At 48.1% G+C, this 14,221-nt stretch overlaps 1 protein-coding gene across 1 annotated transcript in view; it reads left to right on the top strand.

Annotated features, from left to right (window-relative positions):
* LOC133353434 (BTB/POZ domain-containing protein KCTD5-like) overlaps nucleotides 1–14,221 on the top strand; it is a 32,958-nt gene that overhangs the window by 782 nt on the left and 17,955 nt on the right. Inside the window, exon 2 of the mRNA XM_061569697.1 lies at nucleotides 65–134. Coding sequence (XP_061425681.1) covers nucleotides 65–134 — 70 coding nt within the window. The remainder of the gene's footprint in view (nucleotides 1–64; nucleotides 135–14,221) is intronic.

The following is a 14,221-nucleotide window of genomic DNA, read 5'->3' as shown; positions in this document are numbered from 1 at the left end:
CCATCACTGGCCTCCCGCCTCGCTTGCGTATACAACGTACAGTCTGATTGGCGCATGTCTCAAGCATCTGTCCTTCACAGCAAGTGGGTCAGCGCTCGAACAAAGTGCCGCGGCATCTTTCTTCTTTCGTCCGGGTACGATTAAGTATCAACGGCCAATCGATGTCTCGGTTATGAATGCGGTGCACAGCGACTCTCTCCGACCTCGGCATCTCTGGCACCCCCCCGCCACCCCCTCTCGTGGCCTCAAGTCTCACTTTCCTTCTCACACATCCTCAGTCTCCTCCAACTAGCTCCGTATCTCTCGCACCTCCCCCTCTCGGTGTCGGTGTTCTGCAGGCGTTCGGACCTGGGCCCCTTAATCTTTCTCCCTCCACAGTTCGCCTCTTGATATATCATCTCAACTTTTCTGCTCTCTCTACTGACGATACCCAAATCACCTTTTTCTTTTTTTCATTCACCCCTCAACCTTTCTGCTATCTCCTCCTCCTGGCTGGCTGCCTGCCATCCAAATGCCTGGATGACGCTTCACTCTCTTAATCCGTCCGAAACATCGATCATTTTTATTCAGATCTCTCGTTCTCCTCCTTTCATCCACAACCATCTACTTACATCTCTCTCTCCTCTCGCCGCTGCTTACTCTGCCTTCAACCAGACTCATCACTGCCCATAGACTCCACTGCCCATAGACTCAACACTTCCACAGACTCAACACTGCCCACAGACTCAACACTGCCCACAGACTCAACACTGCCCACAATCAACACTGCCCACAGACTCAACACTGCCCACAGACTTAACCCTGCCCGTAGATTTGGCACTGCCCATAGACTCAACACTGCTCAGACTCAACACTGCTCATAGACTCAACACTGCACCATAGACTCAACACTGCACCATAGACTCACACTGCACCATAGACTCAACACTGCCATAGACTCAACACTGCACCATAGACTCAACACTGCACCATAGACTCAACACTGCCCATAGACTCAACACTGCACCATAGACTCTCACAGCGACCCGTAGCCAACCGTTCTAAACGGGGAGGTGCGGGAGAAGGACAACACTAAACAGAAGAAGCAGTCTTCTTGGTTCTTTCGGTAAAGTCACGTAGAAGGGAAGTAATAAAATAATAAAAAAAACATAATAAAACAATTCTCACGACGTTTCGGCCACAACGCAAGCAGCCGTCCTCAGGTGAAAACCAGGTCCGTCGAGGCGACAGTCTGAATGAAACAGCACACGGGCTTAGAGCATATATATAAGCTGGGCGCATTGACAAAGGAATTTGCATATCAACAGGAATTTAGCATATTTATGGGAAATGCAGGAATGTAATTAGTACTGCATATGCATGTGCATTATGCAGGATTAACAGCATCAAAGGGAGCTGCAAAAAAAAGAAGCAGTTTTAAAGAAATGAGTTGCGACGTCACGAGATCCCCGCAACTTAAACAGGCGTTGTAACCGATTTGTTGGCAACGGATGCGTCTAATGAAGGGAACGGCGCTAATGTGTCACTGTGACGGGGAATCAACTAAGCCACTCCACATGGCAATTCTCCTCCCCCCCGTCTTCTGTTACATTCGCCGCGCTCGCCTCTCCGCCATGCCCATACCCCTCCCTCCCGGCGGCACGTGGGTTCTGACTTGGCTTGCGGGCGTCATCCAGGCAACGTTTACTCTGCCCGCGCGCCGTGTGGATGGGCAGAGACCCCAGCGCGAAGTGGTGTCGGGTTTGAAACCCCCCCCCCCCTCCACGGGCGTTGCGTAACGCGTTTACGTCGCCCCGCACCTCCCTCCTCGCTCTCTCACCCTCCCTCCCCTCGCCTCCTCCTTCCTCCCTCCCCCCTCCTTCCTCTCTTCCTGCTCCCCCCTCTCTCCCCCCTCCACCTCCCCTCCTCCCCTCCTTCCCCCCTCCTCCCCCCTTTCTTCCTTCCCTCCTTCCCCCTCCTTCCCCCTCCACCCCTCCTTCCCCACCTCCTTCCCCCGTTCCCCCACCCTCCCACATATTTGTAAATATTTAGAGTAGGCTCGTGTTCGGGAGAAGCTCTGCTACGGTGCTTTTCCTGCAGACGCCATCCGTCATTGCTGGTGTGCACGCGTTCGTGGCAAGCAAGCCCTCGTTATTTTGGGACCTTTTGGCCGGTGTAAAAGTATGAAACATAATGATATGTTTTACTCTTAGAATAGGTTTAGAAGTGGTAAAACATATTCTTATTTTTCATACTTTTAAATTGGCAGAAAGGTCCCATGATACAGCTGCTCACCCCGAGCTCTCAATGCTCTGTGAGTGCATTGCCTTTGTGCTGTTCGCCTTTTGGCGTTCTCTGGTCTGACACTGGCGAGACTAGGCCATAAAGAAGGCTGTCTCTGGTGTAGGCCAATCAGTTCCAAAGACAATGCATATATTAGCACAGCGTGTTTGTTTACATGTTCACCACAAGTGCGTGTGATTAATGCAGACTTGATTGCTTGCAAAAGGTTTCTATTTGGTGTTTGAACATCTTAACACAACTCCTACTTTGTTGCCAGAAAGGGTAAAACCTATTTTTATTTTCCATACTTCGTTATACCGCAAATTAAAAAGCGCCCCTCCGTGCGATCTATTTTGCCGTTCCCGACAACGGCGTTACCCCACGCTCCAGTGTGGGAGGGGGCTTCTCCTTGAGAAATGGAGGCACCCGTGGCTGTGGCGGGGGCTCATGTGGCAGCGGTGCCACGCTCAGTGCCCTCGTGTAACGATCCCTCCTGTTCAGTGCTCTGTTACATGGCATTGTGCAGCAGCTATTGGGTTCGGCTGTGAGACGCTGTGTATTTAATCCATCGTCGTTTTGTTTTCGTGAACGCAGAGAGCGAACAAGTTAGTTGAAATAGATATTGCGTGGAAAAACGTGCGTGCACAGCAGTCCCTTGGTTAACGTTTTTAATCTGTTCCCGCGAAAACTATCGTTCACCGAAATAACGGTTCATTGAATATAGGAATTATATGTTAACAGCATGAATCCATTCCAGACGATGATAATGTAAACTAAGCTAGTCGAGGTCGATGATTGGCTAAGGGAGTGGCTGAGCCCCACTTATGAGCGCCCTTATTGGTCGAAATAGACTCCACCGCGTGCATGACGTAAACGTTACCGTTAGTCAACAATGTTACCGTTAGTCAACAATGTTACCGTTAGTTAGCAATGTTAATCTTAGTCGAAACCATGGGGGTGGGTCCGATGCAAGGCGAAACGTTAACAAACGTCAAGAGACGCCCAACCAGGCAAAAGGAAACCTGGGAGACCCGAGAGCACGTGGCCCAAGGCCGTGAAGGATGAGCTGGGTGGCAGTGATCTGCCTCTCTCGGGGCGAGGCTCTGCATGTTGCCAAGGATGGGAAGAAGTTGAGGAAGCTCATTGTGGCCTCATGTCCTATAGGGGATTAAGAGGATTGACTAACTAACAAGCTAACTGTTAACCGAGGAACTGCTGTAGAGTGTTTGTTTGTGCTTATTATTTAATTTATTATTTTATCTTTAGACGTGACTTTACCAAAAGAACCATAGAGTAATTCCTGCAGTCACGAAAGCTCCAAATTCAAGATTGTGCTTAACGTTTTTGGCGATTTCTGCATCGATACCGATTTTGTTCCGTCTTTAGCCGACGTTAGGTGCAGGACATCACACCATAGGTCAGCGGCTCTCGCCACCGTGAGCCAGCGTATAAACATGGTGATAGTCTCCCTCTCGCGCGAGAGGCACCGCCGGTGAATTCCTCCGTCTTGAGGCGGTCATTTTTGCAAAAGAATCTGACTGGGGTGGGGGGGGTAAACGATAGTGACGGTGAACGCCGGTGCCGGCGCCGACTGACATTCCGCAGCTTCCCCTTCGAAAGTGGCCGTCCATCGGTAAGGATCGGGCGCTCGCGTGCAATGCGGTGCTGGTCGTACGGCCTGTCGTAGGTTTGGGCGCCACGGTGGTGAGTATTTGCTGCTATTAATTTCCACATGTTAAGCCACTTCGTTGAGCTATAATCTCTGGCCAGGTTGCTTCTGAAAAAGAGCTACAGCTCAGTGGGCTTTTACCTGGTGAAATAAGGGGAAAAAATCAGGTTTTTGTTCTTTCAACACAAATATGGAGTGCCCCAACGGTGGTAAAACAGAGAACAAGGATTTTGTTGGCCGAGAGGAGACCGCATCATCTCACCTGTACGTACGTTGAATTTCTTTCGCACCGTACATAGCCAGCCGTGCTAATCGGAGGTGTGGGGCGTGGGGAAAGGACAACAAGCTAAACACAACAACAACAACAAGAAGCAGTTCTAAAGCAGCGAGTTTGTCAGTCTAGATGGTTTAAAAGTGCATCACAGCTCCCAGTGGCTTCACTAATATCAGAAGGAAGAGTGTTCCAGACGGCCGCAGAACCAGCTTGCCCGAAAGCACTGAGCGGTGCGGTGACCACCGTATTTGTTCGATGGCCAGCCAAAAGCCGCTGCAGTGAGGATGACCGGAATTCGTGTGGTGATGGTTTATGCTGCCGGTTCACCACCACCACCAAAGACAAAATATCCCCCATATAGCCTTTACAGACTTTCTGGGGCAAGTGCTCTTAGCGAGCACATATGACGGCCAGTATGGCACACGAGGGGGTGGGTGGCCAGTACCACGCCTGGCCCCCTTTGTCTCCCCAGTGACGATGTTTACATACTGCACCAGGTACTCATGAGGCTGAGTCGACCTAGGGGAGGCCCAGGACTGGTTTAGATAATTGTCAGTGGTGTTAGTCTTGAGCGGGAATCAAACCCGCGTTGCCGGGTTGGTAGTGCAGGCCACAAACACTTCCCTTCGCGCACCTCCAACTTTGGGAACGTCCTCCCACCGTCTCTTTGCCCCCCCCCCCCTCGCCCACGCTTTCAATCATAAACTTTCTCCATTCAAAAAGTGCTCTGCACGCTTTGTCCGTTACGATTTTGGCCGTTTAACTTTTTTTTGGCTTTGGGGCCCTATGCTCGTCAGTGGTATTTAAAAAATCAACCCACGATGGTTGGCCACTTTTATCCAGCGTTTGTTCCATGGCTTTCGGCGAACACCTGATTGGCTAGCAAGTGACGGCATCGTAATCAGAATGTTTATTTATACTGAAGGAATCCGATGAGCTATAAAGCCCTTTTTCGCAGATGTCCAGTAGGGGCACAGGGTAACAACGTTACAACAACAAACAGTAAAAAAACATGATAGGAGTGTAAAGTATAGGAAAGGTAAACAAATCACGTAAAAAATGCCTTTTTTTATCTTACCCACTAAGGTATTAACTTATTTTCAGAAGTGACCTGGCCACAAATATAGCTCACCAAAGTGGCTTATCATTCGGAAACTTAGAGCAGTAAAATAATAAAAAATAATCTCAATGCATGAGGTTCTGAGGAGAGGGGAGATGACATCACGCTACACAGGTGAAGTGAAGGAGAGGAAGTGATGATTTCACATTTACCCCACCTACATTTAAGACCGAAACACAGGAGGAAGATTTCTCCACAATTCGCTACTTACGGTCCCCTCTCTGTGTGGTTGAATGATTCTGAGAATGCTTCTTCGCTGGCTTAAGAATCCAGGCCAGGTTGTTGGAAGTGGAGGGGATGCGGCGAGTTGAAACGGCTCCTGCTCCTTCTGCTCCTCCTGCTCCTGCTCCTCCATCACCGTTGTGTGCCACCGTTTAATGGCGTCCACCATAGTCATCCCGAACATCTCTCTCTGCCTGCCCATCCCGAGCGTCTCTCTCTCCGCCTGTCCATCCTAAGTGTTTCTCTCTCTCTGCCTGTTCATCCCGAGCATCTCTCTGTCTCTCCACGTCCTTCCTGAGCGTCTCTTTCTCTCTCTCTCTCAGCCTGTCTATCCCGAGCATCTCTCTCTCTGCCTGTCCATCTTGTGCATCGCTCTCTCTCCATCTCTCACCACCTGTCCGTGCTCCTGCTTCATCCGCCCCAAGTCATGCCTTCCGATTTGCTCCATGCCTGAATTGTTTCAGGACGTGAGCGGAAGTCTTTCAGCCCCTGTCCCCTGCCGATAACAGATTCCAGCCTTCTACCGTTTGGCGTTGCCTGCCGATTGTTATCGTCCTTATCCACTCGAATCGTTCGCCCGTTTATATATATATTTACGTATTTACTTTTTAAAAACGGTTGCCAAACACTGCAGCCAGGAACAAAAAGCACCACCAAAGTTGTAATGGGTATAAGTGGAACGCTTTTCCTGAATTGTGCGAGGTTATTGTCAGCGATTGGGGAAATTGGAGGATTGGAGGGAATTCCAAACGCGGTCGGTATCACGGAATTCTCCTCGCCGTTTAATCCTCTTCATTCGTCAACTCCGGAACTTTGCTCTTCGTCCTGTGGCGTTCACCCGCCCGTCGCCCTGGCACCGCTAGCTGCGTGACGCGTGGCTTCCTGTAGCTCTTCGTGTCTCCACGTGGCTGTGACGTGTGGCTCATCGTGGCTCCGCGTCCGTTGTCCCCTCCCATGAGGCTCGGTTTCCTCCTCCGGATTCCATGAGGTGTGAACCAATCACAAAATAGATTAATATTATTACGTAATTTTTTTGATGAGATTTTTTTCTCGCTTTTAAGTAAATTTTCGCAATTGTTTTTGTAAAAAATATTTTTTATTATATGGGGGTCATGAATCACTCGGTGGTTAAGATTATTTCGGTGCTATAAATTTCCAAATGATGGGCCACTTTGAGCTATCATTTGTGGCTAGGTCGCTTCTGAACAATAAGTTAATGCCTCAGTGGGCTTTGCCTGGTAGGATGGGGATGGTTTAGTTTCATTTCTGTGTTTTGGGTGATTTGTTTATCTGTCTTGTACTTGCACTACTATCGTGTTTTTGTATTGTTTGTTGTTGTAACGTTCTTACCCCGTGCACCAACTGGACATCTGTGAAAAAGAGCTTTATCGCTCATCGGATTCCTCCAGCATGAAAAAAATTCTGATTCTGATTTTAGCACTGCTGCACGGCGTAAATGCTTACGCTGCTGTTTGGAACGGAGCTGTAAAAGTTCCGCTTGGCGGCAAAGCTCAGTAATAATGAAGAGACGCTACGCAGCCACCATAACAAATGTTTTCGGATGCGTTCATTCATTTTAATTTCGTTCGTGTTTTATGGCGTTTACGGGGAGGAGTGCACATTGTGTAAGGTGGGGAGCTTTCCCCATTGCAGAAACAACGTTTTTGTTTTTTGGAGCTCAATTTATTTTTGTAATTTATTTCTATTGATCCAACCACGAGGGGTGGGGGGGGGTACAACTTCTGTGACAGGTGAGCGGACGTGTAGGACCGTAGCGTTATGCGGTATGTGGTGCTTCAGATCTCTTCGGGGAAGGAAGGGGGAAAGTGGGGCGGGGGAGTCTCATTTCAAGTTCGGTCGAGTGAACTCGGGGTCTCTGGAGTGGCATTCACAAGGGGGTCCCAGATCTGGGTGAACTCTCCTTCCCTATTCTTCAGTTTCAGACTCAGGTGGTGTCCTGAAGCTGCTGGGGTGAGTAGGGAGTTGTGCCAAAGGGTGAATGAGGGGGCCCCATGATTCTTCCAGGAGCTCAGGATGGTCTTTCTAACTGAAATGTTAAATTTTGGAGCTGGATTTGAATTGCGGCACCTGCCGCAGCAACGCTTTTTATTTTTTTTTCCACTGCCAAGACTTTTTGCGGCCGATTATTATTTTTTTGCCTCGGCAAGGATAGGGAACGGGGGAGAGGGTGGGGCCTGTTATTCGAACGTCTCTTCACGGGGGGTGCAGCACACGTGTGCACCGAGATTCGGCCACCGGACACAGGCCGGCGGAGAACCCACGCCGGTCGCGCGGAGAGGAAGGCCGCCAGGTGCACTCTTGTTTTCTTTCCACGCGGCGTGTTCCTCGCGTGTGCGAGATGGAGATTCGTTGTAAGTGACGGCATCACGACTGGTGTCATTGTGCACCACCCCGGCATTGTCAACCGTGCCTCTGAGGCCCCAGAGATATTAGCTCCATCGCCTGGTATGCAGGAGGTTGTGCGGTCGATGCCGACCCTGACGCCCGCTGTATATTTTCAGTTTGCATGTCAATCTCTCTCTCCCCGTAGTCGCCTTGATTTTTCTCCTGGGTCTTCCGGTTTTTCCCTCCATTTTTCAAATTAACGTGCATTTAGAGTAATTGGCTGCTGTAAATTTCCACGTGATAAGCCACTTCGTTGAGCTATCATTTGTGGCCAGTGCGCTTCTGAAAAATTGCTACATAGCTCAGTGGGCTTTACCATGGTAATTTTTTTTTTATTACGTATAAAATATTGTGGACGTGACAAATATCTTTATTTTTTTACATGTAGGCTTTTGCGACCAATTTCCTACAAATATAGGTTATTTTGTGTTACATCGTGTAAATATAAATGTGTCCACAATCTGGCTGTGGACACATTTATATATGTGGATACATTTATATAAATGTGAAACAGGAGGATTTCTCCACAAATCTGGCTGTCCGCCTGATGAGGCTAGTTGTTAATTACTTGCGAAACGTCGTGCTCTCCAATTTACCGATGTGCTGTACTAATAACGAATTGGCTCGTTTTTTTTACGTGACAAACCTTACTAATTGGCTGTGTCGGGTGGTGGCGGGCTTAACGACACACATTCATATTTACATGATCTAATCCAGAAAAAACTATATTATGATTGCTTTATTCTTATTATCAGTGTCAAGGTGGCGCAATGGTAACCCTTGTGCCTCACAGCAAAAAGACCCTGGGATCAATTCCTGACAAGGGCGCACCCCTCCTGTTTGGAGATTCTAAGTCCGTCTTCCCCCTGATCTTGCATGGGTTTCCTCCTGGTTCTCCGGTTTCCTCCCATGGCTAAACCTCCCCCACCTACACAATGAAGCTTCTCCAAATAGAGGTTTTTGGGTTAGATCACGTAAATATAAATGTTATAACCATTTGCTTGTGGTTGGAAACGGTTGCCCTCCAGATGCCGCTGTCTACCACAGAGGCATTCAAACTGCAGGAGGAGGAATCTGATAAGCTGTGAAGCTCTTTTTTCCCACAGATGTCCAGTCGGGGCACGGGGTCAGAACGTTACAACGAACAATACAAACACACGATAGGAGTGCAAAGTATGTGAAAGGTAAACAAATCGCTTCATAAAAAAATCTTACGAGGTAAGGCCCACTGAGCTAGTACCTTCTTTTTCAGAACCGACCTGGCCACAAGGGATAGCTCGACAAAGTGGCTTATCTCTGCGGACATTTCTGGCAGCAAAATAATCTAAATAATCACATGCAGCAAAACGTTCCTGACCAACTCTTACACAGCGAGTGTCGAAAGAATATAAAGAGGACGATGAACCATAATTAATGTATATAGTTAAAAGAAAGCAGCCTGCTATGCGAATTAACATATCTCTCTGGGGTTTTAAGAACGTCCATCGTAAGTGCGTTGGAGCAGGTGGCACGTGGCTGGAAAAACGTCTCGACAGCTCGTTCAGCAATCGCGCGCACACAGACTCCCACTGTGGCCAAGTTAATTAAGCCTACGACTATTGCTTATTACATCTATTGGGGGGGTTGGGTGAAGGGGTTGTCCAAACCACACACTCCTCACATTTATTTTTCCACGGTAATTATTCACGACCTTTATTTCCACGAGGTGGTCATCGACCACACCGGGAGTGAGACTTTAAAAGCAGGGGAGGAGGAGGAGCGAAGCTTCTCTATAGCTGGTTGACGTCAGCAAATAAGCGCGTCTTGTAGTCAACGGTTGGCAAAGTAAATTTCGATTTAAAGCTTTCGTGACTGCAGGGATTCATCTTCTTGGTTCTTTCGGTAAAGTCACGTAGAAGGGAAGTAATAAAATATTAAAAATAAAAATAATAAATCAATTCTCACGACGTTTCGGCCACAACGCAAGCAGCCGTCCTCAGGTGAAAACCAGGTCCGTCAGACTCTGTCGCCTCGACGGACCTGGTTTTCACCTGAGGACGGCTGCTTGCGTTGTGGCCGAAACGTCGTGAGAATTGTTTTATTATGTTTTATTTTTAATATTTTATTACTTCCCTTCTACGTGACTTTACCGAAAGAACCAAGAAGATGGTTGGCAAAGTAGTTCCTGGAACATGGGCCTATTCATCTTTATTCCTGGTAAAGAGCAAATAATTACGGCATGTTTTTGTTTGCATGTTCATCACAAGTACCGTGTGTGGTTAATGCAGACTTGATTCCTTGCAAAAGGTTTCTGTCTGGTGTTTGAACATCTTAACACCTCTTGTTTTATTGCCAGAAAGGGATAAACCTATTATTATACTTTGACAATGCCTCTTCACAGTTATGTGCCCTCCTAGCCACCGTGGGCACCACAGTGGCTAGGAAATGTTAACTACCCCGCCTGGTATACAGGAGGTCGTGGGTTCGATCCCAAGCCTGAAGCCTGTTGTATATTGGGAGTTTGCGTGTCTCTCTCCCTATGGTCGTGTGGATTTTTTTATGGGCCCTTTGGTTTTTCCCCTCCATATTTAGAATCAACATCATGCGTTTATAGTATTTAGGCTGCTGTAAATTTCCACATGATGATGAGCCACTTCTTTTAGCTATCATTTGTGGCCAGGTAGCTTCTGAAAAAGAGCTAAGTAGCTCAGTGGGGCCTTACCTGGTAAAATATAAAAACAGTTGATAGTTTATATAGCCGTTGACTCGTCGGAGATTGCGCATTAGCAGCCCAACAAATGCCTCGTGCCCGTATCTGAATAATTTGGTTATAAGAGATAAGTAGAGGCTGTGAAAGACTTTTTTTTAAATTAAAGCTTGCGTAGGCTCATGCAGAATGCAGCGTCACTGTTGCCAAATCAGACGACCTCCCCCGTATGGTGGTCCGAGTCGGTGTCCGGTGGGTGAACTCCTCCTTAGAGCAGCCTGGCAGGGAGCTCAACACGTTGGTAATAACTGTCTTAGGGCTGTAGACGGGAGATCAGACTGGAATCGTAGAAAAACTGGCAGCAGCAAACAAATACACTTTTGTCACGGCCAATATTTGACAAATTGGACGCCACGCATCAAATAATCTGAATGTCAACAATTTCTTACTGCAAATACTTCCCCGCTTTTGTTGAAAGTCTGGTTGAAAAATGCATGATGAAATGTGCAGTGGACACCTTACAGGCTGTCTGCCCATGGATCATGATGACGACGATGACGATGATGAAAGCCATGAACAGGTTCGTGAATGCTTGACGGAAATCTGCGATGGGAAAGAAAAAAAAAGATGAAAAAAACCATCCCTCGAGGCTACAGAACAAAACTGCGTGCCGGGGCTGGCACCAGAAGCCGCAGTCCTCTGTGCGAGTGGCACAAGCAGCAGTTCAATGTTCGAACTTCTTTCGCGCACCGTACGTAGCTGAACCGTGCTTATCGGAGGTGCACGGCAGCTGCTCATTTAAGGCCGAGTCGATGGAGGGGTGGCCCACGACCGGTCGAGGTACTCTTTACCGACGCCGGTCGTGAGCGGGAAATCTACGAACTCTGTTCGCCAGTTTCGTAGCGGAGTGTGCCAATCGCTGCGCCAGCGTTCCCCCGCACAAGCGGCCCATGGTCTACTGTGCACGAGTGCCAACTGGCGTCTGACGTGCGTCTTTTGGCTCGTTATTCGTGTCGACACGACTAATTTTCAAGTGGAGATTTACACCCCAAATAAGTACGCTGTTCTCGTGCTGTGGACGTGTACCTCGGTGGAGGTGAGTGGGGGGGGTGTTCCAAGTTTGAAACTTTATTCATGAGTGAGGGGGAAAAAAAATCACATTCGGGGCATGTCGTTACAGCTCTCTGGTGGTGCCTTCCATACACGTTGTGCCGGTTGGGTGAGTCGAGGCGATTAATGATTTGACTAGTTTTTTTACTGTAAACAGACGGTGCGATTAAAGCCCGTCGTGTACGTCATGTGTGTCAGAATCTTTATTTGTCCTGGAGAAATCTGATGAGCTGTGAAGCTCTCTGTTTGTTCCCGCACGATGTCCAGTAGGGGTACGGTGGTCAGAAAGTTGCAACAACAAAACAGTACTAACAAAAAAAAACGATAAGAGTGCAAAGTATAGGAACGGTCATAATGTCACAGTTACAAGCATTAAATCGCGTGTAAAAAAAATATTATTTACGTATCGTAAATAATAGATTTTTTAAAACCCTATTTAGGCCAATGAAGGGAACTAAACTGGACAAACTAAGCGGGCAAATGAGGCAGCAATGACAGGAGGGGAGATATTACACGAAATGGATTCTCGAAGTGCAAGTCTGAATTTAGCAGACCTGCTGCTAACAACCCGAGTCTACGACAATGTTAATTTAGGAGTTATTGTAAGGCCCGACTCCACTGTAGGATGATGGCTCTTCGAGTCCAGGAAAGGGATTCATTGTAGAATTCTTCTGTACACATTCCAACATAGCGACGGCCTCCTGAGGGGAAATAATTGAAAGTGTTTTAATAAAATTTTGGGGGGATCTAATTGTGCCAGCCACAGAAAATGTCTTAATTTAATAATAAAAATATGCATAATACAGCTTTTTTTTGGGGTTAGATCACGTAAATATAAATGTGCCGTTAAACCCGCCACCATCCGACACAGCCAATTAGTAAGGTTTGTCATGTAAACAAAACGTCAATTCATCACTAGTACAGCACACACCGCTGTGTTGGAGAGCAAAGCCACAACAACATTTACAATCTGAGTACAAAAAAAATTATAATAATAAAAACGCTCGCAAATCGCGTCGGTGGCGGGGACCGTCTTTCACGAGCCGAGCCCGAGACGCGGTTTGGGAGGGAAAGAAAAAGAAAAAAATCCGCGCGTTGCAAACGGGCGGGCGGATGAAGCGAGTTGTTTGTGTAGCGGGTTGGCTCGCTCCCTGGCCCCGTAACCCAACACTGGTGGTCGCCTTCCCAGCTCGCTCCGTGCCTCTCCCTGGACAGTGCCCGCTACTTGCGTATGTACGGCGCCGCTTGTGCGTGGGGAGCGGTGGCGTAGTAGCGGTGAGCGCTCTGCGCTGCAAACCCAGCGGCCCGAGGTTCAGTTCCCGCTCACGGCCAACACCGTTGACGATTATCTGAGTCCGTCATGGGCTTTCCCCTAGGTCGACTCGGCCTCAAATGAGTACCTGGCGCAGTTTTTAAATATGGCCACCGGGGAGACAAAGGGGACCGGGTGTGGTGTTGGCCACCTTACCCCGTCATGTGCCGTGCCGGCCTTCATAGGTGCTCGCTAACAGCACTTTCCCCAACAGTGTGTTCAGGCTATACGGGGATATTTGTTTTGAATGGATGTTGAATGTTGATGTGTGTCTAGCCACCATGGCATTGACAATGCCTGTTTCCAGTTATGTGCCCTCACTGTTTGACTCGTGGGTGCCACGGTGGCGAGATGTTAACTCCCTCGCCAGGTTTACAGGAGGTCGTGGGTTCGATCCCAACCCTAACCCCTGCTGTTTATTTGGAGTTTGTATGTCTCTCTCCCCATGGTCGTGTGGCTTTCCCCCCGGTCCTGTGGTTCTTCCCTCGACATTCAGAATCAACATCACGCATATTTGTTGCCTGCTATACATTTCCACAAGAAGGTTGCTTCTGAAAAAGAGCTATATAGCTCGGTGGGCCTTACCTGGAAAAAATAGTTAAAGAATAGTAAATACTTTTGACTTAAAGCTTTCGTGACTACAGAAATGCATACTCTTTGGGTCTTTCTGTAAAGTCACGTAGATAGAAAAATAATAAAATAAATCACGACGTTTCGATCGCAACACAAGCAAGCGTCTTCAAGTGAAAAAATACAGCAGGTGGACTGCTGAGGCAGGAGAAATGTAGCGAGAGAGCTACTGCAGCCAGAGGTTATAAAGGTTTGAGAAGGGTACAACCCAAGGGTAAGTGGGCGGGGCTAGAGGTGGAATTTGCAAGTAAATGTAAGATCGCAGAGCCAGATATACCTCGGCCATTGTGTTGCTAGAGATGAGCATGTCAATCTCATATGGTAACCCCACGGCTACGGTGCTGAAGAAGCCATTGTATTGCTCGAGATTAGAGATTACCATGTCGATGGGAGACGGCTCCCGCAGCAGCGGCTGTGTTAATGAGAGACATTCAGCCGATAAAATAACGAGCGCCACCGCCGCATCGAGGAAAAAGGAGCAGCGGCTACGTTAGTGAGACATTTAGCCTGTTAATGTAAAGACATTTAAC

The sequence above is a fragment of the Lethenteron reissneri genome, chromosome 44 (genome assembly GCF_015708825.2).
Source record: "Lethenteron reissneri isolate LAM-NWPU_2019-01 chromosome 44, ASM1570882v1, whole genome shotgun sequence".
Taxonomy (NCBI): domain Eukaryota; kingdom Metazoa; phylum Chordata; class Hyperoartia; order Petromyzontiformes; family Petromyzontidae; genus Lethenteron; species Lethenteron reissneri.
Note: the sequence above shows the minus strand (reverse complement) of the source record. Positions and strands in the feature narration are given on the sequence as shown.